The 12,814-nt window shown below is 33.4% G+C and overlaps 1 protein-coding gene across 1 annotated transcript in view; it reads left to right on the top strand.

The window, feature by feature from the left end:
* The window catches only part of LOC129222080 (carbonic anhydrase 1-like), a 103,310-nt gene that overhangs the window by 70,793 nt on the left and 19,703 nt on the right, over positions 1–12,814 (top strand). The window contains exon 2 of the mRNA XM_054856509.1: positions 6,341–6,533. Coding sequence (XP_054712484.1) covers positions 6,341–6,533 — 193 coding nt within the window. The remainder of the gene's footprint in view (positions 1–6,340; positions 6,534–12,814) is intronic.

Raw genomic sequence — 12,814 nt, 5'->3', positions numbered from 1 at the left:
ATGTATTTCTTTTCTTTGTATCTTCTCCATTTCTTGCCCTTTTAAAATACACTTATTTTTCTTTGTACCTCTTCTTTTATTGCCCTTTTAAAATCTTTTTTCTTCCTTTTGTATCTTCTTTGCTCGCCTTTTTAAAATACATTTTCTTCCTTTACATCTTCTTTTCCAACTCTTTTAAAGCTTCTTTCTTTTTATTGATTTTTCTTATTTTTTTTGCGTCCTTATTAAAAATGTTTTTTTTTCTTTCTTCTTCTCCCCCCCCCCCCGGATCTATTTTTTTTATCTTCTTCCCACCTTTTCAAATGTATTTTCTTTTTTTGTACGTTTGTTAAAAACTTTTTAAAACACATTACTTTTCTTTGTTTTTTTTTTTTTTTTGCCATTTTAAATTTATTTACTTTCTTTTTATCTTCTTTTTTGTTGCCTTTTTAAATTTATTTACTTTCTTTGTATATTTTTGTCTTGCCCTTTTTAAATCTATATTCATTCTTTTTATCTTCTTTTTAAAAACTTTTAAAACGATATAATATTTCTTTTCTTTGTTTCTTCCCTCTTTTCTTGCATTTTTAAAAATTTATTTTCTTTCTTTGTATCTTTTTTACCCTTCCTTGTTTAAATATTTTTTTTTTTCTTTTCCCAACTTTTTTGAATACACTTTTTCTTCGTACCTTCTTCTTTTCTTGTCTTTTTAAAATCCATTTTCTTTGTTTCTTCTTCTTTGCTTTCCCTTTTTTTCTTTTACTTTTCATGCATTTTAAATTTTTATTCCCCCTGGGATGAATAAAAAAGGTAAGGATTTTTTCAATCTCATTTAGCTTCGGCAGCTAGTAAAGTGCAACATTTATCATCATGTTTCGGCCCGCCATTTGATGCTTCTGACCCATTCACTTCCAAACAAAGGATATCCTGCTTGTTAACACGTGGCTGATTATTATTTATTGTTTGAAGGGTCGTGGCTTATTTCGTACTGTTGTTACGATGACGCGATTGTACTTACTGTGTCATCTAATTCCTCTGCGCAATTATAAACTCGTTGATTGTGATTGTTGCTACGCGTTATAATTACGATGTGTGTTGGAATCCAGTGCTTCCAAATACTTTTGGGAATACAAAAAACCACCTTTTAATCAGGATTGCTATTTTGTCCACTTTTTTGTAAAAAGTCCGGGATGCCGGAAGAAATTGGACGAAATAGACAAATGGATGATATAAAAAATCAACTAATTATCGATACATATATTGTTATGGTGTAGTAAAATTAGTATATAACTGTAATACATTATCTATTATGAATTAATCATTTAATTAAAATAGAATGATTGTTAACTTTAGAACCAAATAAATAAAAAAAAAACACAATATAACATAGTACAACTAATTTTCTATCATAATTTACTTATAATTAATTATAAAATTTAACAATGTGAATAAGCTATTGGGCGTGATTACACTATTATGTATTACAATAGTAAAAATTAAACTCAATGGAAAAGTCAAATGAAATGCTTGGAGACATACATACAAAACGAATATTTATCGACTAAAAACAATTTACTGTTATATTTTTCGAGTTTTTATTGATGTCACCCCATAGCAAAATATTTATGTTTTTATGGACATGTTAATGTTATACAAATTACTACTTTAGTAGGGTTGTGGGTAATCAAAACAGTGTATCGGAAGAGACTATAATGAGCAAGGGGTGTAGATAGCTTTAAAATGGCCATTAATCTTCATTGGGGACTAATAAATTGACTAGGAACAGCCTAGCTTTGTTCAGAGCCTGTTGGTGATCAGCACATTTGTATTTGTATTACAAGAACCAGATTTCACTTCATGTCAATATTTCCCTTTATTAATATCAAGTAGTTTTTCTTTTCTTCTTCTTTTTTTAAATTTGATTTTTAATGTTTTGAGACTACAGCCTTTAAAAACTTTTTATTTCTCTACATTTTAATTTTATAAATGCATTTATTATGGGCTATAAAACTCCACATCACCGATAAACATCTTAAAATGTACAGTTGATATGTTTGCTTTTATAAATGCTATTACATGCATTATAACTTATTAACACTCATTTGATTTACATACACACTTACATAAACTTCAACTGATCTTAATTTTTTCATTTTCACTTTAAAATATTTTTCAATCAATTGTTTATACACATATTTTTGTATGTTATTTTTATATTAAAATATTACTTGAATAGGAAAAATCTATATAATTATTTATTATTTTCAAACTTCAACTTTTTAACTAAAAACTTTCGGTTTCCCGAAAAAGTGAACGGAATGGACAAAATGACATTTTGTCTGGGACGGTTTTTTCCAGTTCTTTTCCGGGGTGGTTAAAATAAGACAACCCTACTTTTAATACAAAAGGACGTCAGGTTGTGGATATAAAGACACCCGGCTGTTTTTTTTTTTTTTTTAATTTCATTTATTGTTTCTTATTTATTCATTTATATATTTGTTTCGTCGCATGTCTTTACATCCGTACGCTTACACCAGTTTGCGTTGAAAGAGAGTTCCTTGTAACCCCAAAACAAGTGTCTGCATTAACTTCACTTTATTTCTTTATTTATTCATTCATCTTTTGCAAAATTGGAGTCACTTTGCTTCCCCCCCCCCTTTTAGCAGAAGCTGCAATGAGGTTGGAGGGGTCAACCACCCAGAACCCTCAATTTTAACGCTATTGTTAATCCTAGTATGGTATATTAACTAACAATATTGGCAATTAAGGACTTCTCCCCCCCTCCCTTTCCACACACACATATGGGAAATTCTGGCTGCACTAGTGTATCTCGGCAATTACCTGTGGATAAGCCATCAAGCATTTATGGATCTCAAAATTCAGTTATTTTGAGTGAAAGCCGCCTGCGGCGGATTGGTGTAAAAAAAGTTATAAATAGAAACACAGTAAAATAAAATATTGAACCTGGTCACCAGTGTGTAAGCAGACTTTCAATCTCGTTGCCTGACGGACATACCTAGAACCGATTCCTGTCAACAGTTCCTTGCCCCCAACAGCGTCCGACGTCGTTGTTTTGGTTTCTGCTTCCGGACTTCCGTTTTTTTTTTTTTTTTTTCAATCTTAGCCCCCCCCCCCCCCCTTTCCCAAAAAAACTGCTTTTTCGGCGTACAATGTGTGGGATCTTGTGAATACATTTCAAAATACTAATTTTTGATTGGGAACGTCTCCTCGGGCTAAGATACTGTTTGACCAAGGATTGTATGTAATTTGGCAATCGGCCAAGTTAAGACGATTCCATCTGAATAAATCTAGCAGGGGAGAAGGGAAAATAACAATGGGATTTTGATGCCCGCGTTTTACAATGTCACTAGTGCCTTATTCATTTATTGCATTCTCAAAAATAAAATAAGGGGAAACACAAATAAATACCATGGAAACAACAAAAAGAAAATAAAGTATTTTCATTTCGTTCAGGAACGTAAAAGCAAAATGGTAAGCTCAAAACTTTGTTGTGAATGAATAAATCAATTTTTGCCGTGAGAATATAGACCGAATAATGCTTCAGATTTAAAAAATGTTGCTGTGAGCAAATTTTCATTTTTACAAAACTAAGGCTAAATAATAGAGAGGCAAAAGTGCACATATAAAACAAACCAACTAGCATCCCTGTAAAATAATAGATACGTCTATTTCCGCCTATAAACCGGATATTAGCATTTCCATGTAATCGATGGTCAGACAGTGCTGGTTATCAGTGACGTATAAGGGTGTAAAAAGGCTATTGAATATTTCATCAAGAGAGTGCCGGGCATAACGTGAAAGTTGTATCATATTTTTAAATCAAATCATCTACCCATTGTAATCGTGGCAAATATTTTACAGTGGGTAGATACAATGGTTAGATCATTTTGTTGCTATAATACTTTCTTCGAACTTTTCGTAAAAACAGGGGGGGGGGGAGGACGGTTGCATTCATTAACATTTAACTAGCTGCGTCGCTCAGCTTTGCATGGTCTACCTCGAAAATAAAAAATATCTCAAGTGACGCATGTTCAACAATCACGCTTGAACAAAAAAAGAAAAAAATCAGTAAAATTTTGCGGCAGATTCCGGAAAAATTAGCCAAAAAGGAAACAGTTTAAATCTCCCGATTACAGGAAAAGCCTCAAAACAAAACCCAGAATTTTATTTGTTCATATTCGAGAAAAAAAGGGCAACAGATCTTTCTTCTCAATGATTTTCTTCACGCTACTAATTTCAATAAAAGCCGTAGAGTAAAGAAATTACACAGAGAGGCCCTGCTATACTAAGAAATTGAAGCCGGAAGTTGCACCGCTGTATCCCAAGATTCTTAGCTTTTTGCTAAATATCTTAAGATACATTTTGATTCAAAACATTCCATTACTGAATCTCAAATGGTGGTTAAATTAAATTTAGCTTTGTTGCAAGTTTATGAAGCACGTTTTCGAAATTGCATTAAAACATGAATTAAAATGCAGACCAATCCGCCAGCTACTTTATTGGGTCCCTTAGCGAGATTGGTGAAAACCATTCTCGCAAAGCGACCATGTTATCATTAACCCCGCCCATCATTGCACCTCTGTATCCCACAATTCCAGTTTGAATTTCATCTCCTTTTTACCATAGACGGGGCCTCTCTATGCAAATTTCTTTATGATAAAAGCATTGTTACAGGAAGATGAGATGAAGCACTGCGTGAATAATAATTTGAATGGAGGAAAGCCTTCGAAAAATAGAGATTTTATGCCGAAATCCAAGTATTATAACTAATAGTTTTAATTGATATCTCCGTTAATTATTATCGGAGAATTATGTTAAACAGCCAAGCATAAAGATGGGAAAATTACAAACCCATCGATACCTGGTGCAATGGTCAGTTTACTGGCGTTCGGGAGAAGTAACTCGAACACAGATAGATAGATACATACGTTTAGTTTTTAATTATGTAAAAAAACAGTACTGACTCTAAAAATCGTATTTTGAAATGGTATTAGTGCACGGAAGTCAGGTTTCACCTCCTTAGAACTTGGACATAGTCAAAAAGGTTCTATGGAAGTGAAAAAGTTGGGAAACAGCTGCCGAATTTAATAATCAACTAATGAAAGAAATTTCTTTTACATGTCGCAGAAATAAGCAGCTCTCGAGGAAAAGAAACAGGACTCGGAAAAATGTGCCGCTGCATTGACATAATAAAGCTATTCAGCGCACGTCATAGGACGTGAAACCCGACAATGAGGGTAATTCAGTGTCAATAAAATGCTGATCCATGCACGTCGCCGATAAGCCTCCGATATCGTGATCGTGTACGGGTATAGGAGCTGTATAGGAAGATGTTCAATTGTTTCGGGAATTGCTTGCTCCCGGAGAATTTTTGTTTCTTCTGGTCTGATCGTGTTTTTGGGATTTGAGGGGAATTGCTGGGTAAAAGAAATAAAAGGTGGCGTAATTGTCTTAGAGGTGTGTTCAAGTCTTTTCCGAGCAAAAACAAAAACAACTGCAGATTAGTGAACCATGATTTAAAAACAACTTTTTAAATTATTAGAAAATAATTATATGTAAAAGGTGTTTTTTTTTCTTTTGTAATGAATGAAGTTTGTTGGGAACCGTCAATATTGATTTTGTTGCATCAGCTATTTTCCTCTCACTCTTACATAACAATTTAACATTCATTACCGTACGTTTTTAAACATTATATTTCTTTTAATTTTTAGCTACTAATGTTAAAAGCGATGTTTTTTATTCTTTTCAATCAAGCAACTTTTTCTATTCGTAACCTCACAAACGTATGGAATGTAATCAGTGGAACTTTAATAGAACAAAAAGTCTTCTAAGTATAAAGTTTTACTATTTTATTTCTGAATAGGCCTGGTTCATTAATATATGTTTTCCAAATATTTTTTAATGTCAATCTTCTTTTTAAATTTTTCTGTTTATCATTCCGGTTTCCTTTAAAAAATGAGACATTGTTTTTAAAGCTTCTGTAGGAGTGTTATTAAGTAGGAAAATACGCTGTCAGGGTGTCTTTTTCTTCTGCGAAGTGAACTGAGCCGAACTGAGTGAAATGAAATTTGGCCTCGATGTCAGAGGCCAAATAAGCCTGGGTCTAGGGCCCCATATTTCTAACGGGCGCCAAAATTTCTTAAAAACTTATGCATAGCATTAAAAACCATGTAGTTTTGTAAAAGTAATGAAAAATCCCATTTTAAATAAATGTTACACATTATTTTGCGTTTACTTAAAGTGATAGAATAGAGAGGGGTCCCCCAAAGCATTGTGGGCCTTGGGCCTCACTTTCAGTTAGTCGTGCCCTTCGTGAGAGTTTTTCCTTGTTTCTCCACAGGACCCGACACATGGCCCAGCAAGTACCCCTCATGCCGGCGGGAAAAGTCAATCTCCGGTGGACATCGTTTCTTCGCGGGTGAAGGCCGTGGAGTTCGACAACACCCTGCAGTTCAAATATGGTCCGGACCTCACCAAGACGATCATCAACACGGGCTGCGGTTGGCGGGTCGATGTCCATGGCACGCAATCGGGTAGGTGCCATCCTCAAGTAGCCACATAAAAGGTCTCTCGTTTTTCGAGGGCAATAAAATGTACGAGGTCTGCACTAAATGTAAAACTGAGCACGCCTCTCCTAAACATATCCTCGACTGTTTGGGACTTTCTAGAAAGGACATTTATTCATCTCCCCTTCTGGTCCTCGATTTTCTCGGGGTCAACGGTCTGATGGATCTCGTCTGACTTCGTCAAACTACTGGAGGATAAGCAACAACAACAGTAGTTTCCAATGTAATGGTTTTAGAAAGTATAGTTGCGTCATGGAGAGATGGCGAATGAACTGGAAATGGAAACAGAACACTTCATTTGTAGTTGGTAGGATCAGCAAGAATGCGCGAACAGTGATAACGTTATTCGTAACTCCAATAAACTATAGAAGGTGCTGCAATCAATGTCTAATGGCGGATGAAAAGGTAAAACAAACAAATACCGTTACTTAAAACTTGCTTTGACGCTTAGTAAATAACAGAAATTTTCATCGTGTTTGTGGGAAAGCTTTCTTTCCTATTCTTCTGAAATTACATTACACCATAAACTGTCTGAAGCCTGTAATTTACCCCAAAGGAAACACGTGGAATGAAATATTTCACCTTTATCGGTGTTATTGTTAATCACCACAAGGTAGCGTATTCGAGCTCTGGAGTTGCGAATTGCTTTCTCGTTCTCGCTGATTTTACCTATTACAAAATGAAGTGCTTTGTTTCCGCTTCCAATGCGTCCGCCCTCTCTTTGTGGCACACCAGCTCCGATTAGTTGAAGCATGACCTTGAGCGTTTCCTTTTTGGTTGCAAAAGCGAAAGTGTTACAGGCGCTTAGTTGAACTTTGGTTGCTATCGCAGTGACTGCAGTTCAACTCGACTCTTCGTTAATAACACATCCTCCTTAATTGGTGAAGTCTCTCAAGGTTAAGCTTAAAATTAACAGAGCAAATTTTGTATATTTTGAATGAGCAAAGGTATTGTTGCTCCAATCGCGATCGCTTGCTGATTCGTTTACAGATTCTAGTCCTGCTGACGTATTCCATCAATACCAAACTTCGCATGCTCACGTCTCTCGTATGGCTCATATTGTTTGTTAATGCTACTTTTACTTTGGCTCAGTGGAATTTGTCAGCACTGACTATAGTTTGACTAACCTAATCTGGCAGCATTGTGAAGGCTAAGCAAATCCTAATCACTGCATGACAACGCCGCCAGGTTAGGTTAGTTCCAACTAATAGTCAGCCCACGCTTCAGTGTTTTCGGTCATTAAATGGAAGTGGTGGTGAGAGGTAATGTCTGTGTGTGTGTGTGTGTGTGAATCTCTGAATTATATATTCTCTGCTTCCTCATGGCATTTCGGATCGAGTAATATTAAATTCTCTACCAATTTCTGAAATGGTACGCCCAATAGCTTCGTCTAAAATTCTGAATTCAAATCCCATAAATTATTGTCGTCCAGCTGTAATCATGTCACAAAACTTTCGCGTTCATTTTTGATATTACAAACGAAATTAGTGCATTGCTTCTAGTCTTATGGGTCTTAATTAAAATAGATCTTTTCATGCACGGTAAGCATTTGAAATGCGAATATAACTAAGTAGTAAGAGGAATTGAAACTTTGATCAGTTAATCAGTTGTGATGCATCATGAAAAGTGAGATATATCAATAATCTTTTGTGGACTTACACATCTTAAGTTATTTCTCCTCATTTTTAACCCACTTCAAAAACGAAGCGGTTATCAGTTCATACGTATGTATGTTTATTGTTATTACTAGCAGTACCCGCACGACTTTGCCCGTTGTAAAAAATTAAAAGGTCATTTGGTTAGCTTGTATATTTACATATAATGGATGATGAGTTTCTCGCCAATTTGCTATGTTCAATTGTTCACCCATGTTCCACGTTATGATAATTAGCTCGCGTCCGTTATTGCTAATTTGCTCGACCACGTTGTGATAATTTGCTCGGTGAAAAATCGCTTCGAGGTACACACCCCCATGCTACAAACTAGTTCTGTGCCAAATTTCATGAAAATCGGCCGGACGGTCTAGGCGCTATGCGCGTCTCAGAGATCCAGACAGAGAGACTTTCAGCTTTATTATTAGTAGAGATTATTTGTTCGCTAATGATGGCTCACTTAGTGAACTGATTTTGATGATTTTTTTTTTTTAATGGATAGGGGATTCTTTAGCTTAGGTTCCATACATTTGATCGACTATATTTGTTTTTTAGAAAAAAGCTATGGGCAAAAGACAGTAAATTTCATGAAACTTTCCCTATCAAATGATTAAATACAAAACTCATTGAAACAAAACTCATTGTCGTATAACGTATAACAGTAATATTAATAGTAACCGTAATGAGGGTTTTCTCTGAAGCAAACATGAAGTTTATTCACTATCATTGCTCTAGTTGTAGCATTGTTATTTAATGCCAAAAATAGATAATATGGTCAAGTAAGGATACATAGGACTTTTATCTTCAGTAACTTGTATTGCTGTGAATTATAAATTATTTGGTTAGGCTATTGGTATTTAAATGATTTTAGAAACGTTGATAGTTTTTTTTTTTTTTTTTTAATACAGAGCTTTTGTATGAAGTTTCGCCATGGTAACATCAAACTATTTCTAAAACACATTTACACTCCAAAGAATGAAACAAAAATATTTTTGGAAAAAAAAATGGAATCGAGACTTCAGAATTGCAGGTAGAAATTGCGCTAAAAAGTGATAAATAACTTTATTCTTTGAGTACCATTCATGCTACTTTTAAACATAATTTTTGAAGTAGGCGAAAAACGATAGATAAAATGATGACTTATCCAAATTAAATTACATACATAAATTTTAATGGACTCGGATTCTTCAATTGCATTCGCGTACGTTACATTAGTAACTACATATTTAAGTAACGGTACAAATGTTTCGTTCTTAATTTTGAGTAGTTATTCTGAAAAATGTAAGCGGAATATGGTTACCCATTATTTTCTCTATCCTTTTCCGCTGGCTTCAAAAATTATGTTAAAAAGTAGTATGGATAGAGTTCAAAGAATAAATTTAATTTTTAGTGCAATTTCCAGCTGTAGTTTTGAAGTCGGTTCTTCTTTCTTTTTTTTCGAAAATATTTTTACTCTTTCTTCCTCTTTTTAAGACAAGATACTGAAGTATAGATTTTGTAGAAATTCATTTCAATTCTCCCGGATTCGAAGATTTCAAAGTTTAAGTTCTCTTTGTCCAAGTTCCTCATTTCTAGAGAAACTTTTTTTCGATGCTTTTATCTCGACATAAAAGGATTCCGTTGTCTGTGGAATTATCATTTTTCAAAGTAAGTTGTTGCATTAAGAAGTATGCTCGTTTTTTGTGGTTTGAAGTTTAGTTATTTGTTTTGTTTTATCCGATGACATACTGTAGCTGACCTAACAATGACATTACGTAAATAAGTGGCGCAGAAGATTACGATTTTGAACTGGATTTAGTACATAAACTTAAACGAAGCAGGCCATTCAAAAATTGGGTTTTGGCATTTATATGGCGAGAAAATGTTTGCATTGAATCTATTTAGTCGCTGCTTGTTTATTTATTTATTTATTTTGAGCAATCACGAATTGCTATTTTTTTCTCATTTGACCAAAATTGATGTTGCTCTGATTTTTCAGATTACCATGTCGACTGTTGTTTTTAATATTTATTTAGAGAACAAAATTTTCGTCTTCATAGTTACAGATCATCTGCGGTTTGATTTTATTCATGTTTTTTTTCCAGAGCTTAATTCAAGCCGACTTTACACTAAAAAAAAGGTTTTTTGTGTAATACTACGTTTTTTTTCAGGAAAAAACGCCTATGTTCGTTTTTTTTTAAATTTATTTTCTTCTAAAACAAATGTTGGTACTATGTTGGTAAATCGTACTATGTTGGTATATTTGTTTCACGTAGAGTTTATATTTTAAAACATTTTCAAAAAAAAAAAGATTCAAACAAAGCAAAACCAACAAAAAAATTTTTGAAAGTGGATTGAAAAATGAGTTTAAAATGAAATTCTGAAAAACATCTTTTCGTGTCTGGTGATTAGGTCTATTGGTTTCATAGTAGTGTAAGAGTCTTCTATGTACTGCATGAAACTATTGTTAAAGTAATGAGCAAGAAAAAAATAATCAATGTCGAATTCGGTTGAAACTTGTATTGGACGTTTTAATGTTTAATGAAATGTGTATTTTTTCATAGGGCTTGAATTTTATTTAAAGCATGCCAAAAAAAAAAAAAAACAGATAGTAGTTTTTTTTAAATGCTTAATAAAAACAAAGTTGGAAAGAAGAAATCGTAAAAATAATTCTGAAAAAGTTTTTTTTTAAAAATCTAATGCTAGCGAAGAGCGAAATTAAACTTGCTCAAGAAAAAGAAAGAAAAAAGCAAGAAGTTTTATAGCTCTTATATCTTCGGTGCCGAACTAAGCGCGCTAAAAACTATTTGCACAAATAAATGCAGTAAAACACCGTTCATAACACTCATTTATACGTCTTTCCCATTAATATTTCGTTTTCCTATGCCTTTGTTTGATTGTACATTTCGTTTTTACAACGCTAAGTTTCGGTTACACGTCGTTTTTTTTTTTTTTTTTTTTTTTTTTTTGCAGTCAAAGGTTATTTTTACATACTCGTTAGACTAATAAGCATTTCCCTCTCCAAATTCTGTCTCTAAAAAAACATCTCTTTCTGTACTACTGTTTCTCAAAACGTTAAAATTTATCGGAAGCGTGATTTAAGCGCGTTATTAAATTCTGTAAAAGTCGTTTCTCTGCCAGCGTACCGCCATTGGACGGAAAACATTTAACTCAAATGCACAATATTGAGTCACTAAATTGTTTCGATATTTTGGAAAAGTTTTTAAGGGTGTTAAATTTTATATTTGTTTGTCAGTTATTTCATTTGTTCATCATTTATTATTTTTTATTTCGATGATAAAAGCTATCTCGTGGTCTGACGTTTTGCTGCACCGCCGGTAGCTATAGATGGGTTTAGGACAGAAGTTAATGCATGGGGTTCATGCAAACAACAGTTCATTTAAAGAAATTGAAGCATTAAAAGCTATTAATATCACTTAAAATCACGTTTGTATGAATAATTTTCTTGTTTGTTTAAAATGATAGAAGTTTTAAAAATGGGGAGGAAAGTTTTTAAATTAAAAATGTCTATACTGTTGTCTAATTATATGTTAGGTTAGATGATCCAACGACATTAGAAATGTCTACTCATTTCTGAATTACTCAGTTTATATTTTTATTTTAATCTCTGCAGAATGTCATTAAATAAATCACATTCGGATTAATTAATTATTTCAGTGTGAATTATTTTCTTGCCGGAACACTATGCCTAAAATATGATGATATCACTGAAGTTGGTTTTCTTCAATTGTTGGTAATGTTACAAAGGCAAAATTCAGGTGAAACTGTAAGAATTTGAAGATTTTTTTGTTTTTCATTTTAGTTAATGTTCGAAAAAAAAAAAAAAAAATACATAAATGATTTTAGTACTACTACTTATACTTGAGCTTTTTTGGGCGTAAACTTGATTTTGTGAAGACTCCATCAGTAGCATTAGATTAAAACCAGTTGTTCACATCCTTTTTTTTACCCATGGATCGCACCTGATATTAAAATGAATCTCGCGGGCCAGAACACATATAAAATTTAAATAACTTTGAATAGTTTTCCTAGATAACATGGGCTGCCCCCCCCCCCCCCCCCGAATTACCGCCACTGCACATAATTTATCGATATCGAATACTGTGATATCAATTCCACTTCCTCGTGAACGTATTGAGAAGAACAATGACGTTTTCTTACATTATTTTTTCTCCATTCTTATTATAAACCAAGTTATCACAAGAAGATATTTGGCAAAAGCTTTTTCGAAATTTCCTATCGTGCACTCTCCATGAAGATTTCGGGAAATTCTTAATAGTTACAACTCCACTTGATCCAAAGATATATTTAGATATTTTGGTATTGATTCGAAATGTGATGCTTCTGGGTAGTATTCGATTTCACCCCTTTTAGAATATGCTTTGTGACTTCGAATCTTATTTTTTCTTTCCAGATTGATGTTAACGTATCGATCGTATTATTTCCGCTTCTTTCTTTTTCTTTTTCTTTTTTTTTTTTTTTTTTGTTTTCTTCGCTGCACTACGCTTTCAGTTCTTTTACAAATGGGATATTCTTTCGAAAGCTAATTTTATCTATTGTAATTCCATTTGCTAATGAACTCTCGGAAGAAATGTT

Source organism: Uloborus diversus, chromosome 5, assembly GCF_026930045.1.
Source record: "Uloborus diversus isolate 005 chromosome 5, Udiv.v.3.1, whole genome shotgun sequence".
In the NCBI taxonomy this organism is placed as follows: domain Eukaryota; kingdom Metazoa; phylum Arthropoda; class Arachnida; order Araneae; family Uloboridae; genus Uloborus; species Uloborus diversus.
Note: the sequence above shows the minus strand (reverse complement) of the source record. Positions and strands in the feature narration are given on the sequence as shown.